At 49.4% G+C, this 13,508-nt stretch overlaps 1 protein-coding gene across 5 annotated transcripts in view; it reads left to right on the top strand.

The window, feature by feature from the left end:
* Positions 1-13,508, top strand: part of NPRL3 (NPR3 like, GATOR1 complex subunit) — a 63,643-nt gene that overhangs the window by 13,303 nt on the left and 36,832 nt on the right. For 3 of the 5 annotated variants that reach the window (XM_033236456.1, XM_033236458.1, XM_033236459.1), the window contains exons 3-5: positions 4,736-4,774; positions 8,956-9,085; positions 10,627-10,701. In XM_033236456.1, the coding sequence (XP_033092347.1) occupies positions 4,736-4,774; positions 8,956-9,085; positions 10,627-10,701 (244 nt within the window). The remainder of the gene's footprint in view (positions 1-4,735; positions 4,775-8,955; positions 9,086-10,626; positions 10,702-13,508) is intronic. The other 2 variants (XM_033236457.1, XM_033236460.1) reach the window with 1 other exon arrangement.

Here is a 13,508-nt window from a genome sequence, read left to right on the forward strand (position 1 = left end):
CCAGTTTGGGCAACAGAGCGAGAGTGTGTCTCAAAAGAAGAAGAAATAACTGAAATAAAATAAAAAATTCACTTGCTCAGTTGCACTGGTCACATTTCAGGTGCTCAGTGTCTACATGGAAACAGTGTCTACCATATTAAATGGTTCTCATTTGGAAGAGTCCCATCACAGTAGAAAGTTCTACTGGGGCCGGGAGCTGTAGCTCATGCCTGTAATCCCACCACTTTGGGTGTCCAAGGTGGGGGGATCACTTGAGGCCGGATGTTTGAGAACAGTCTGGGCAACATGGCAAAACCCCAACTCTACAAAAAATACCAAACTTAGCTGGGTTGGTGACCTGCATCTGTAATCCCAGCCACTGAGGAGGGTGAGGGGAGGGTAGCTTGAGCCCAGGACGTGGAGGTTGCAGTGAGCCGAGATCATGCCACTGTACTTCAGTCTGAGCCTTGAGTGACAGAGTGAGACCCTGTCTCAGAAAAAACAACAACAACAAGAAAAAATTGGACAGTGCTAGCTTAGAGAGGGGGCTGGTTTTTTGAGGTGCATCATCAAGATATGGTTCAGGGCTGGGCACAGTGGCCTGTGCCTGTAATCCCAGCACTTTGGGAGACTGAGGTGGGCAGATGGCTTGAGCTCAGGAGTTCGAGACCAGCATGGGCAATACGACGAAGTCCTGTCTCTACCAAAAATAACAAAAAATTAGCCTGGCATGGTGGCACACGCCTGTGGTCTCAGCTGCTCAGGAGGCTGAGATGGGAGGATTGCTTGAGTCTGGGAGGCAGAGATTGCAGTAAGCCAAGATCACGTTGCTGCACTCCAACTTGGGTGACAGAGTGAGACCCCCCTCTCAAAAATAATTTGAGATATAATTCAGGGTATATAGATTAACTGTTATTTATTTTTTATAACTCTTCTATAATTCAATTATGAGAAAAGAAAATGGATATTGTTCAGTGTCTCTAAGACTTGAAACCAAGGTCAGAAATGATGTAGTGTTCCCTGGGTATTAGGGGCTATGGTGCCCATGCTTAAATGTACCATGTGTCCTCACACTGGCAAGGGCAGAAGCCATCAAGCCAGGTCTGAGAGGATAGCCTGGTGTCCTTCAGAAAGGCTGGTGTGGGCATGTCCCTCTCTGTGTGGACACTATCTTCCTGCTCCCTTCTTTGAAACTGCGAGCAGTGCTTAGGCCACTGCTTCAGAGAATGGGGAGCTACAGGTTTAGAGAAGAACTGATTTCTTTCATTTTCAAAATGCTCTGAAATCATACTATTATTATTATTATTTTGAGATGGAGTTTTGCTCTTGTTGCCCAGGCTGGGGTGTAATGGCGCAATCTTGGCTCACTGCAATCTCTGCCTCCCAGGTTCAAGTGATTCTCCTGCCTCAGCCTCTCAAGTAGATGAGATTACAGGTATGCACCACCATACCCGGCTAATTTTGTATTTTTAGTAGAGACGGAGTTTCTTCATGTTGGTCAGGCTGGTCTCGAACTCCTGACCTCAGGTGATCCACCTGCCTCAGCCTCCCAAAGTGCTGGGATTATAGGCATGAGCCACTACACCCAGCCAATTTTTTTTTTTTTTTTTTAAGAGAACCCTGACCTCAGGTGATTGAACTCCTGAGCTTAAGTGATCCTCCCACCTTGGCCTCCCAATGTGCTGGGATTACAGGCATGAGCCCCTCACCCAGCTACCATCTCTACCCTTTCATTCTCAGGTGACATCTTGGGGATGTGAAATCAGGTGGCACTGCTACTGTCCTCAGGCTTGGCCACTTTTGTAGCAGTGGACCTAACTTGTGGGTGACTTGGGCCTAGGCCAGATGGGGTCCGTGGCCAGGCAGGCACTCTAGCTCACACCATACAGGTCCTCCCACCAGGCACACATGAGGCTCTGCTAGGGCCTCTCCTGATAGCTTTGCCTCTGTTAGCTTGTGTTTTTAGAACCCTACACTGATGTGTTAGAAAGATGCCCTCTCCTTTCTGTAGCTGAGGTTGACACACAAGAAAGCAGGTAGGCATTTTTATCCCCAGGCTCGGGTATTTCCCCCAGTCCAGCCATTGCATCTGTGCTGCAGGGCAGTGTACGGGGACAGGTGCAGGTTCATGGTTCAAAGTTTGACTCTCGCTTTGCAGCCTACAGTGTGTGATCTTGGGCACATTCCTTAGAATGAGCCTTAGTTCCACTGTTTTCTGTAAGATGCCTGAGGGTGGTGAGTTGCCTTCACCTCTTCCTCCCAGATCAGGATGTCGTAAGAGCATCCTTGTCTCTGAGTGTTAGCTGACGGCTCTGCCTCCCTCAGAGGGGCAGACACAAGTCTGTAAAATGCTCCTGTCAGGAAATGGAGCATTGCCAGACTCAGAAGCCCTCTGTGCTTACTCCTTTTCCTCTGGAGCAAAGGGGCTGCATTGTGACTTGTCTAGTTGTAGGAGATAGAGCTTACAGTCAGGCTCTAGCTTGGAGGATTCTGACTTCTTGGGTGATCTTGGGAAAGTCCATGAAACATCTGAATGCTTCCATACTGTACAACCTGAGGAGCTTGGCAGCTGCTGAGGAAAGAGAGCCCTTCTATGGATCTTTGGCAGAGCTCCCACACTGTTTCTACTCCTGGATTCAGGTCTCCTTTCTCTTTCCAGAATACATGGACAGCAGTATGTCCCAGAACACAAATCTCTGCAGAGGAAAATAAACGTTTTTTTTTTGTTTTGTTTTGTTTTTTTTGAGACAGAGTTTCACTCTGTTGCCCAAGGCTGGAGTGCAGTGGTGCGACCTCGGCTCACTGCAACCTCACCTCTGGGGTTCAAGTGATTCTCCTGCCTCAGCCTCCTGAGTAGCTGGGATTACAGGCATCCACCACCATGCCCAGCTAACCTTTTCTTTTTAAGTAGAGACAGGGTTTCGCCATGTTGGCCAGGCTGATCTCGAACCCCTGACTTCAAGCGATCCACCCACCTTGGCCTCCCAAAGTGCTAGGATTACAGGCGTGAGCCACCGTGCCTGGCCAGAAAGTCAACTCCTAAACTGTTTCTAAAAATCTCAACTAGATAGTGCAGAAGCCCAGATGTTTTTTGACAAATATATATGGATCCACCATGACTACCTTATTGTTCCAGGCAGAGGCTTAGGGAAGTCAGGTATGCTGGCAGTCACAGTATCTCAAGAATTGGAGCTGATGAAATCCACATGACGTGCTATACTTTTCAGAAGGCTTTTGCCTCTGGGAGTCTTATGTGATCTTCTGTAGGCGATTTCTTGTCATGCAGATGAGAAAACTTTTACTAAAAAGATTAGTTTTAGGCTGGGTGCAGTGGCTCACGCCTGTAATCCCAGCACTTTGGGAGGCCGAGGCAAGAGTATGAGACCAGCCTGGGTAACATTGCGAGACCCCGGCTCTCTCCGCCTCCCGGGTTCATGACATTCTCCTGCCTCAGCCTCCTGAGTAGCTGGGACTACAGGCGCCGCCACCACGCCTGGTTAATTTTTTGTATTTTTAGTAGAGACGGGGGTTTCACCGTGTTAGCCAGGATGGTCTTGATCTCCTGACCTCGTGATCCGCCCCTCTCGGCCTCCCAAAGTGCTGGGATTACAGGCTTGAGCCACTGCGCCGGGCCCCCTCTCTTTTGAAGACAAAAAAGAAAAAAGGAAAAAAAAAAAGAGAGAAGATGAGATACTTGTGCACAGGCATCCAGCTAATACATACGGCGCTGGGTCTGACCCAGCTCTTCCAGCCTTGTGCTTACTTCTGAAAAATGACTTTCATTCCTGCCCAGCCCATACTTCTGTGTGAGAGTTTGACCTTTAGTGAGAAAACCCCATGGTAAGAGTTCAGCGTGGGGAGCGTGCGACCCTGTTTCTCAGCGTGGGGAGCGTGCGACCCTGTTTCTCAGCGTGGGGAGCGTGCGACCCTGTTTCTCAGCGTGGGGAGCGTGCGACCCTGTTCTCAGCGTGGGGAGCGTGCGACCCTGTTTCTCAGCGTGGGGAGCGTGTGATCCGTTTCTCTTTCTCAGCGTGGGGAGCGTGCGACCCTGTTTCTCAGCGTGGGGAGCGTGCGACCCTGTTTCTCAGCGTGGGGAGCGTGCGACCCTGTTTCTCAGCGTGGGGAGCGTGTGATCCGTTTCTCAGCGTGGGGAGCGTGTGATCCGTTTCTCAGCGTGGGGAGCGTGTGATCCGTTTCTCAGCGTGGGGAGCGTGTGATCCGTTTCTCAGCGTGGGGAGCGTGTGATCCGTTTCTCAGCGTGGGGAGCGTGTGATCCGTTCTCAGCGTGGGGAGCGTGTGATCTGTTTCTCAGCGTGGGGAGCGTGCGACCCTGTTTCTCAGCGTGGGGAGCGTGTGATCTGTTTCTCAGCGTGGGGAGCGTGTGATCTGTTTCTCAGCGTGGGGAGCGTGCGACCCTGTTTCTCAGCGTGGGGAGCGTGTGATCCGTTTCTCAGCGTGGGGAGCGTGTGATCCGTTTCTCAGCGTGGGGAGCGTGTGATCCGTTTCTCAGCGTGGGGAGCGTGTGATCCGTTTCTCAGCGTGGGGAGCGTGTGATCTGTTTCTCAGCGTGGGGTGTGTGTGACCCTGTTTCTTGTCTGGTAAGTTGCTTAGTCACGATGCTCAATGGTAATGCTTAATGGTGGCACTTCTGCTAGACTTTAGTACAGTTTTTTATAAAATAGGCTTGTAAGTTTTCATGGTTTTTAAAAAAGCGATATGTTTTTGTTTGGTCTTGATGGTCCTGTTCCCATTTCAGCGAGCCATGTCCTCCAACCGATGAGCAATTGGTTGCAGGGTAAGACCGAGACCTCTGCACCGTCTTTCTGTCTTGATTCCGCTGCCTTCTCTTCTTTAATTGTGCTTAATTCCTGGTTTCCCTCAATGTTGAGAGTGACTGATGAGGCACACAGGCGTGGACCTCCCTGCCCCAGTTCCCCCACGATTGCCCAGACTTCCCAACACCCCCGCTTTTTCTCCACCCAGTCATTTAGCTATTTCACATTACCTGAGAGGCCAAGGCATGGCTGGCTGGCACCAGGGAGACTTCTGGGACCAGGCGTGTCACACAAACCTCTTCTTCCTCCAGGTAGGCACAAGTAGTCCTGTGAGGGTGGTGGGCAAGCAGGAGTGGAGTTTGTCATCTCCCTAGTCCACTGCCACCCTAGAGAGACCTGTGACTGTTGCTCCTTGTTTTTATATTTCTGAGGGGTTTTGTGGGGGCCTCTCCCAAGGGTTAAGTAGTCAGTGTGATGCTCAGGCCTAGATGCTATTGAGTGTGCTTAATAGAGGCAGAAATGTTCTCATAGAATTGATATGGTGCTTGTCCAGGAGGGCGTGGATGAAGTGCGACTCTTCCATTCCCCTTGACAGTGCCTGTCCTCTGGGCCTTGGAGGTACACACAGCATCTGTGAGCTTCTAGCAAGTTGGGTGGGGGGAGCAGAGTTGAGCTCCTTTCCAGGATGTCCTTCCATCCCTTTTTTTCCCAAGCTAGAGAGCAAGCCTGCTCCAGAAGAGCTTGGCAGCGATAGAAGGTCTGGCCTGTTTTCTGGCTGGGCTGGTTCATCTTCCTAAATGTGTTTCTCTTGAATATCCAAGTTATTCCAGGAATCTTCAGTTTTTGTAACAGATATTTTATTGTGTTGCAGTACGTTTATTAGGCCTTTCACCATCAAAATGAGGGAAAAGGATTTTTATAAATGTTGGAAGCCAATAAAACAAAAAGACACTTTGTTTATGGTTCAGTTTGCTGTTTGTAAGTTTTGCCCCACCCCCAATATCATGAATATAACTCTGTCTTTATGCATATTACTTTACCAGACCCACTATATAAAGTATAAAGCCAGATGGGTGCGGTGGCGCATGCCTGTAATCCCAGCACTTTGGGAGGCCGAGGCGGGCAGATCACGAGGTCAGGAGGTCGAGACCAGCCTGGCCAATGTGGTGAAACCCTGTCTCTACTAAAAAATACGAAAAATTAACTGGGCGTGGTGGCGTGTGCCTGTAATCCCAGCTATTTGGGAGGCTGAGGCAGGAGAATCGCTTGAACCCAGGAGGCGGAGGTTTCAGTGAGCCGAGATTGCGCCATTACACTCTAGCCTGGGTGACAGAGCAAGACTCCGTCTTCAGGGAAAAAAAAAAAAGGCCACTCAAGTGTTTTGTCATGGAGCGGGGCGCGGTGGCTCACGCCTGGAATCCCAGCACTTTGGGAGGCCAAGACAGGCAGATCACCTGAGGTCAGGAGTTCGAGACCAGCCTGACCAACGTGGTGAAACCCCATCTCTACTAAAAATACAAAAATTAGCCGGGCGTGGTGGTGGGTGCCTGTAATCCCAGCTACTCGGGAGGCTGAGGCAGGAGAATCGCTTGAACCCGGGAGGCGGAGGTTGCAGTGAGCTGAGATTACACTATTGCACTCCAGCCTGGGGGACAAGAGCAAGACTTTGCCTCAAAAAAAAAAAAAAAAAAAAAGTGTTCTGTCATTATATGTGTGTAATATTAAGGTGTGAGGAATAGATTTCTCTGTGGGCCAGATTTGCTCAGATAAACAGGGTGGCCAACTACCACCCTGCTGGCTGCCTCAGAGGGCTCCATGAACAGCCACTAAGTCCATGTGACTTTTTTTTTTTTTTTTTTGAGACGGAGTTTTGCTCTGTTACCCAGGCTGGAGTGCAGTGGCACCATCTCCGCTCACTTCAACCTCTGCTGTCCAGGTTCAAGCGATTTTCCTGCCTCAGCCTTCCGACTAGCTGGGACTACAGGCATGCACCACTGCGCCCAGCTAATTTTTGTATTTTTAGTAGAGACGGGGTTTCACCATGTTGGTCAGGCTGGTCTCGAACTCCTGACTTCAGGTGATCCACCTGCTTCAGCCTCCCAAAGTGCTGGGATTACAGGCGTGAACTACCGTGCCCAGCCCAATGTGACTTTTTACTTCAGCTCACAGATTTCCAGTTGGCTGACTCTGCAGACCCTGGCCTTTAGCAGGGAAAGAGCCTTTTATTTGGCTGTTGTGAGGGCACCTTGAAGTTTAGGTATTTATAAATGTGAATTGGGCTACCACTGCTTGCCTCTGAAAATCCCAGGAACTATCTCACAGTGAAACTAAATTTGGTCCCTGGACTGGTGCTTGAGGACTGAGGCTGAGACATGGCTGTGACTCTTTATGACAGAGCAGCAGTTTTTAGTGGAGATTTTGGGCTGTCAGAGCAAGGGGCCTTTCTGGAGTGGTGGTGGTTATTTTTCTGTTATCTCTGTGTCCCCTGAGTCACTTGGTGGCAGAGTGGAGGGGCACTGTTTAGATAGGATGTGAGGTGTTGGCCCTGGGTCAGTTGCTAGAGCTGAAGCGTTTGGTGGTGTTTTAATACCTCAAATTCTCCTTCAACATTGCCATGTCCCACAGATGGGAGTTATAGGACAGGGTGAGCCATTTAGGGTTTTTGAAGAAAGCATATTATGCCTATGGTGTAAGGCACTTGAATCCTCCATCTCTGTAGGAGAGACCTGCAGTGGGTTGCTGAGGACTTGGCTGTGAGTCCTGGATTTCCCAGGGTATCTCTAATGAGATTGATTTCAGAAGGTCCAACTGCAACCTGACTGGGTTGAGAGGCTGTTTCCAAAGGGCACAAATAGGTTTGACCAAACCCTCGTATGTGGTTTGTTTGTGGGCTTGTTTGGGGTGACTTCAGATGGTTAGAGGGTCGTGCCAGTGCAGGAGGAAGGCTGGAAAACAGCGTGAGCCCCACAGCCCATGGTAGACTTGCAAGGAATCCTGTAGCTACTTGCCATTTGCTATTACAGAGCTGAGCTACAGTGCAGTTCAAAGCAGACCTTCCTTTTTTATCACAATATGGAGGAGTTATGTTAGTCTCTCCCACCCCTTCGCCAAGAGGGCCTTGGGGAAGAAGCATGACCAGGGATCACACTAAAATGTCTGTCCTCAGTGGTCTCTTCTAGGACCTTCGGGGGTCTCCCTGTCCAGGGGCAGAATATGGCCCCGGGGAGGCTAGAGCTGCCTTCCCCAAGATAGTGTATCCTCCTGACCTAGATATTAGAAATATTTTTCCTGGGTGGAGAGATATGCCTGGGACTTCTCTCCCTTCTGGGTCCAGATCAGAGGTAGTACATTTGTGTTTCTAGAGCCTTCAGAGCCCTGGGCTCTAAGATAAGAGTCAGCACCACCCACAGCACCCCTGCAGGTGATGCTCCCTTATCCGGATCCCCCCAGGCAGGAGACATCACCATTGCCAGTAAGGAGACATAAGGGCACAGATGACCTTGAAAAGGGATGCCCTCGCTCCCACACCACAGCTGTTCCCACTTTTCCATGGCACCCAGTCCTGTACAACCCTGTATTTCTGCCGTTTGGAAATAGCTGTGATCACAGTGGGCTTGCACATCTTGCACAAAGTTTCTTCCGTGATAAAAACCGGGAAGATTAAGTGTTTGGGATAAGAGAATGGCTGGGCAGCCACGCTATGAGGAAGGAAGTCAGCGCTCTGCACGCCTCCCTGTGCACCGTCCCCTTGCCCTCCATGAGGTTCTGTGGTTGAAGGGCCAGGGTCCTGGGAGTTGAAGGTGCAGCCCAGCAAACCTGAGTATAATTGGGAGAGGCCCCCTCTGCCTGTGAACCTTAAAGAGCAGCTCCTCAGGGCAGTGCCGGCTCCAGCTGATCCTCCCTTTGAAAGCAAACTGCAACTGCTTCTCTCCTGAATTTAATAGAGCATGCCAAAAAATGACAGCATGTGCCTTCAGTCTGTGCTTCTCATGCCTTTTCCCTTGTAATTCTGGTGATCTTACATCCGTAACCTCTGGGATTGCTACAGAAGGGCAACTGTTAGTAGCTTTCATCAGCAGTCGGGGCAGAGCAACTCCATGAAGGTGCAGTTTACTGAGACCCTTCCGCTCTGGGGCCAGCAGGGCATGGTGCTGTGGTACTTTGTTAACTTATTTTTATTCTACCTCTTTTAAATTTTAAGGTTTTCAGATGTTATTCTGGCAACAATTTTGGCAACCAAGTCTGAAATGTGTGGCCAAAAATTTGAACTGAAGATTGATAACGTGCGGTTTGTTGGGCACCCAACACTGCTACAGCACGCTCTGGGGCAGGTATGGCTCTCCCTGGGCAGGTGTGGCTCTCGCTGCGCAGATAGGACTCTCCCCGGGGCAGGTTGGGTTCTCCCTGGGCACACAAAGACCCTCTGGGTAGATGTGGCTCTCCCTGGGCTGGCAGGCGTGGTCCATTCTGGCTCTGAGGGGCTCAGAACTGAGGCTGACACCAGCTCTGGTGAAAGTAACGGTTGGGCAGGAGACCTGATTAGACACTTGCTATGAATTGTGCATCTTCATAAACCCTGAGAGTCCAATGGAAAAAGAGACAGGTGTTCTTGCCCCTGAAGACAGGTGCTTCAGTCCCTGCCCCTAGCTTTTGCAGTCTGCATTCTAGGTCTCTACTGACTGTGGTCCTGCCCTTTATATATAGGATGTCTGTTTCCAGGGGAGGCCAAGATGAGTTAACTAGCATCTGTCAAACCCTTGAATTTTCTACAATGTGATGCAAGCATTTCCTCTTAGTTATTACAAGACACTCTAGTAGCTAATATTAGTATTATTTAGCACTTGTTTTTCTGCTAAACCCTCTCTATGTGTTCTCTGATGAATCAGTGTCATAGCACTGAGGAATTCATCTTGCTAGCAGGATGAAGGGAACTTGTACACCAGAGCCTGCCAGTCAGCTCTCTGCATATAGGCAGGATCAGTGATGGCATTACTCAGATTCTGAAGGGTAGAACACGTAACATAGGATTTAGCTACATTTATACAGATCCAGCAATTGTGTGAGGTTCTGTGGTGTTATTTGTGAACCTCCATGGAAGGAGTTTCTGAGGCCGTTGATGTGCCTGGCCCCCTGGACCTCACCCTCCCTTCTCATCACAGCCCCCACAGCTGGGGCACAGTCCCCTACCTGGAGGTAATGGAGGGGAGAGTTGGCAGCCTGCCTGCGGTCACACCCTGTAGACAGGAGTTGCAGTCAGGGGTAGGGGATGAGTGCAAGGGTGGCCTGGGGCCCCAGCTCCCCCTGGTGGCAGAACTTGTAGTTGGCTCTGAAGAGTTCCCTCCTGCCCCTTGGAATGCTTCCCTTGAGTGCCCTGGTCCTTGTGAAGCTGGCTGGATGCCAGAACCGGGAGTACAGAGATTGGGACTTGCTGACCGGCCTCACCTGGGCCCTGCTCAGGGCTTGGCTGTCTCTGAACATTGTTTTGTCCCTAAATTGTTCAGTATGCGTCATACTTAGCAGATACAGCCTGGGTGGATGCAGGTGGACACGGGACAGCAGTGGGAGTGTGGTCTGGGTCCTCCACCCATTTATGCCCCTCTCCATCCCATCCCTGTCCCCTGTGGGCATTGTCAGCTCACTTCTGTTAGCGGTTGTAGGGGTGGAGGGGTCAGAGCACTGACCTTCCCAGTCTTGTCGTAGTTGTGACTGTCCATGCAGTAGGCACGCCTCTAGAGCAAAGGCATTCATTGCTTTTCCAAGACTTTGGTGCCGTATTCTGGTGACTTTTCCTATGCCTGAAGTAGAATAGCTCCAAACAGCTTTCCTCCTTAGAAAGTCGTCTCAATTAATTAGAATTATGCATCTTTTACAGGTCTCCAAAACAGATCCTTCCCCGAAGAGGGAAGCACCTACTATGATTCTTTTTAATGTGGTGTTTGCACTGAGGGTGAGTGTTTCTATAAATGGTTAAGATCAGGGAGTGGGGCTGGGGAGAAGCAGCTCTTTCTTCCTACGAGCGTGTTATTGACTCGGAGCTTGGACTGCAATGGGCATGGTGCTGGCCCTCCTGGGGTGCAGGCAGACTGCACTTCATTGTTTACCACTTTTTGTTTTGGTAAAATACACATAACACTATTTGTCATTTTGAAGTCTATGCTTTAGTGGCATCTGGTACATTCATGTTGTATGACCATCACCACTATCTAGATCTAGAACACTTTCACCACCCCAGAAGGAAACCCCATACCCATTAGCAGTTATTATTATTATTATTTTTTGAGACAGAATCTCACTGTGTCACCCAGGCTGGAGTGTGGTAGCACAATCTTGGCTCAGTGCAACCCCCGCCTCCCAGGCTCAAGTGACTCTAATGCCTCAGCCTCCCGAGAAGCTGGGATTACAGGCATGCGCCACCATGCCCAGCTAATTTTTGTATTTTTAGTAGAGACGGGGTCTTGCCATGTTGGCCAGGCTGGTCTTGAACTCCTGACCTCAGGTGATCCTCCCACCTTGGCCTCCCAGACTGTTGGGATTACAGGCGTGACCCACTGCGCCTGGCCCCTGCTGATTTTTGTATTTTTTGTAGAGATGAGTTTTCACCTTATTCCCCAGGCTGATCTTGAACTCCTGGGCTCAAACGATCTTCCCTCCTTGGCCACCCAAAGTGCTGGGATTCCAGGTGTGAGCCACCACACCCAGCTGGAGCTTAATTTTTAAGACAGGCCTGCCTTGTTGGTAAATAAGGAACTACAAATTAAAACAAAATGATTTGTTAATTGCTTCTGGGGTATAGGGTTCTGGGAGAAGTTCTTCACTTTCTGCTTGATACACTTTTGTAGTAGTTGCATTTTCTTTTTCTTTCTTTTTTTTTTTTTGAGACGGAGTCTCACTCTGTCGCCCAGGCTGGGGTGCAGTGGCTGGATCTCAGCTCACTGCAAGCTCCGCCTCCTGGATTCACGTCATTCTCCTGCCTCAGCCTCCCAAGTAGCTGGGACTACAGGCGCCCACCACGTTGCCCGGCTAGTTTTTTTTGTACTTTTTAGTAGAGACGGGGTTTCACTGTGTTAGCCAGGATGGTCTCGATCTCCTCACCTTGTGATCCGCCCGTCTCAGCCTCCCAAAGTGCTGGGATTACAGGCTTGAGCCACTGCGCCCGGCCAGTATTTGCATTTTCATAGTATCTTTATATTTCTTACATAATTACATAATATAAAGAGTCACAAAGAAAAATGAATTAAGTCAAAAAACAAGCAAATGAATAAACAAAATCCATGACAAATGTTGTCCACCTGTCAACACCGATAACCCCTGTGGGACAGTCAATGAGAAGCAGCCACAGCCCCACCCAGGATGCTGCAGGCAGGCCCTCATCTCTGGGCAATAGTGTTTGACAGCAGAGCATGTGATGCCCTTAGATCTAGCAATCCCACTGTTAGGAGTATTATCAAGAAAACAAGCAACTTTTACAACTGCATAAAGATTTCCCTCCAGCTTGTTCTCAGCAGGAATCAAGATTTTTATAACAGTAATTAAACTGGAGATAATCGTGGTGTCTAGTACTTGGGGAATGATTAAACAATGTGGTGATTATTATACACTGGCCCATTCTCTTGCCATTGAGGATGAGAAATGGAGATCAGACCAGAACCTGGAGAAGTATGGATTGATTATGGACAGATAAAAGCAACCGGAGCTGAGCACAATGGCTCACGCCTGTAATCCCAGCACTTTGGGAGGCCGAAGTGGGCGGATCACCTGAGGTCAGGAGTTTGAGACCAGCCTGACCAGCATGGAGATACCCCGTCTTTACTAAAAAGTATGAAATTAGCCAGGTGTGGTGGTGGACGCCTGTTATCCCAGCTACTCGGGAGGCTGAGGCAGTAGAATCGCTTGAACCGGGGAGGCAGAGGTTGCAGTGAGGCAAGATCGCGCCACTGCACTCCAGTCTGGGTGACAACAGCGAAACTCCATCTCAAAAAAAAAAACAACAACAGGAAACAAGATAGTCTAGGGCTTCAGCTGGCCGTGATGTTGACGAGTGGGAGAAATTTGGATAGTGTAAGAGTTTGTATTTTTTGGGTGGACAAGTCTTTCTTTTTAAAATATACACGTTTGGCCAGGCACAGTGGCTCACTCCTGTAATCCCAGCACTTCGGGAGGCCAAGGTAGGTGGATCCCTTGAGCCCAGGAGTTTGAGACCAGCCTGGGCAACATAGCGAAATCCCGTCTCTACAAAAAATACAAAAATTAGCCAGGCATGTTGATGCGTGCCTGTAGTCCCAGCTGTTTTTGAGGCTGAAGTGGGAGGATCACCTGAGCCTGGAAGGTCAAAGTGGCAGTGAGCAGTGATCATGCCACTGCACCCCAGCTTGGGCAACAGAGTGAGACCCTATCTTAAAAAATATATATGTATCCTTTTTTTTTTTTTACTTTGAAAAATTTTAAACCCTTAACTAGAGAAAGCAGACTGATAACCCTTATATGCCTGTGTCAGGTGCCTTTATACCCTGGTTCCATATATTCCCTTCCCTCGCTCTATTTCAAGGCAAGTCCCAGACCGTATGTCTGGTCATCCCTGCGTACTTCAGAAGGTATCTGTGTAAAACACGGGCACTTAATTTTTGGCCGTGATACCCTTTGTACATCTGAAAAAATTTAATAAGTTGGCATCACCTAGTACTGGCTCCATTGAAGCTTTTCCTGATTGCTAAAGCATTTTCGCAGCTGGACTGTGAACCAGGATGCAAACCCGCA

Source organism: Trachypithecus francoisi, unplaced genomic scaffold, assembly GCF_009764315.1.
Source record: "Trachypithecus francoisi isolate TF-2019V2 unplaced genomic scaffold, Tfra_2.0 Lachesis_group15, whole genome shotgun sequence".
Taxonomy (NCBI): domain Eukaryota; kingdom Metazoa; phylum Chordata; class Mammalia; order Primates; family Cercopithecidae; genus Trachypithecus; species Trachypithecus francoisi.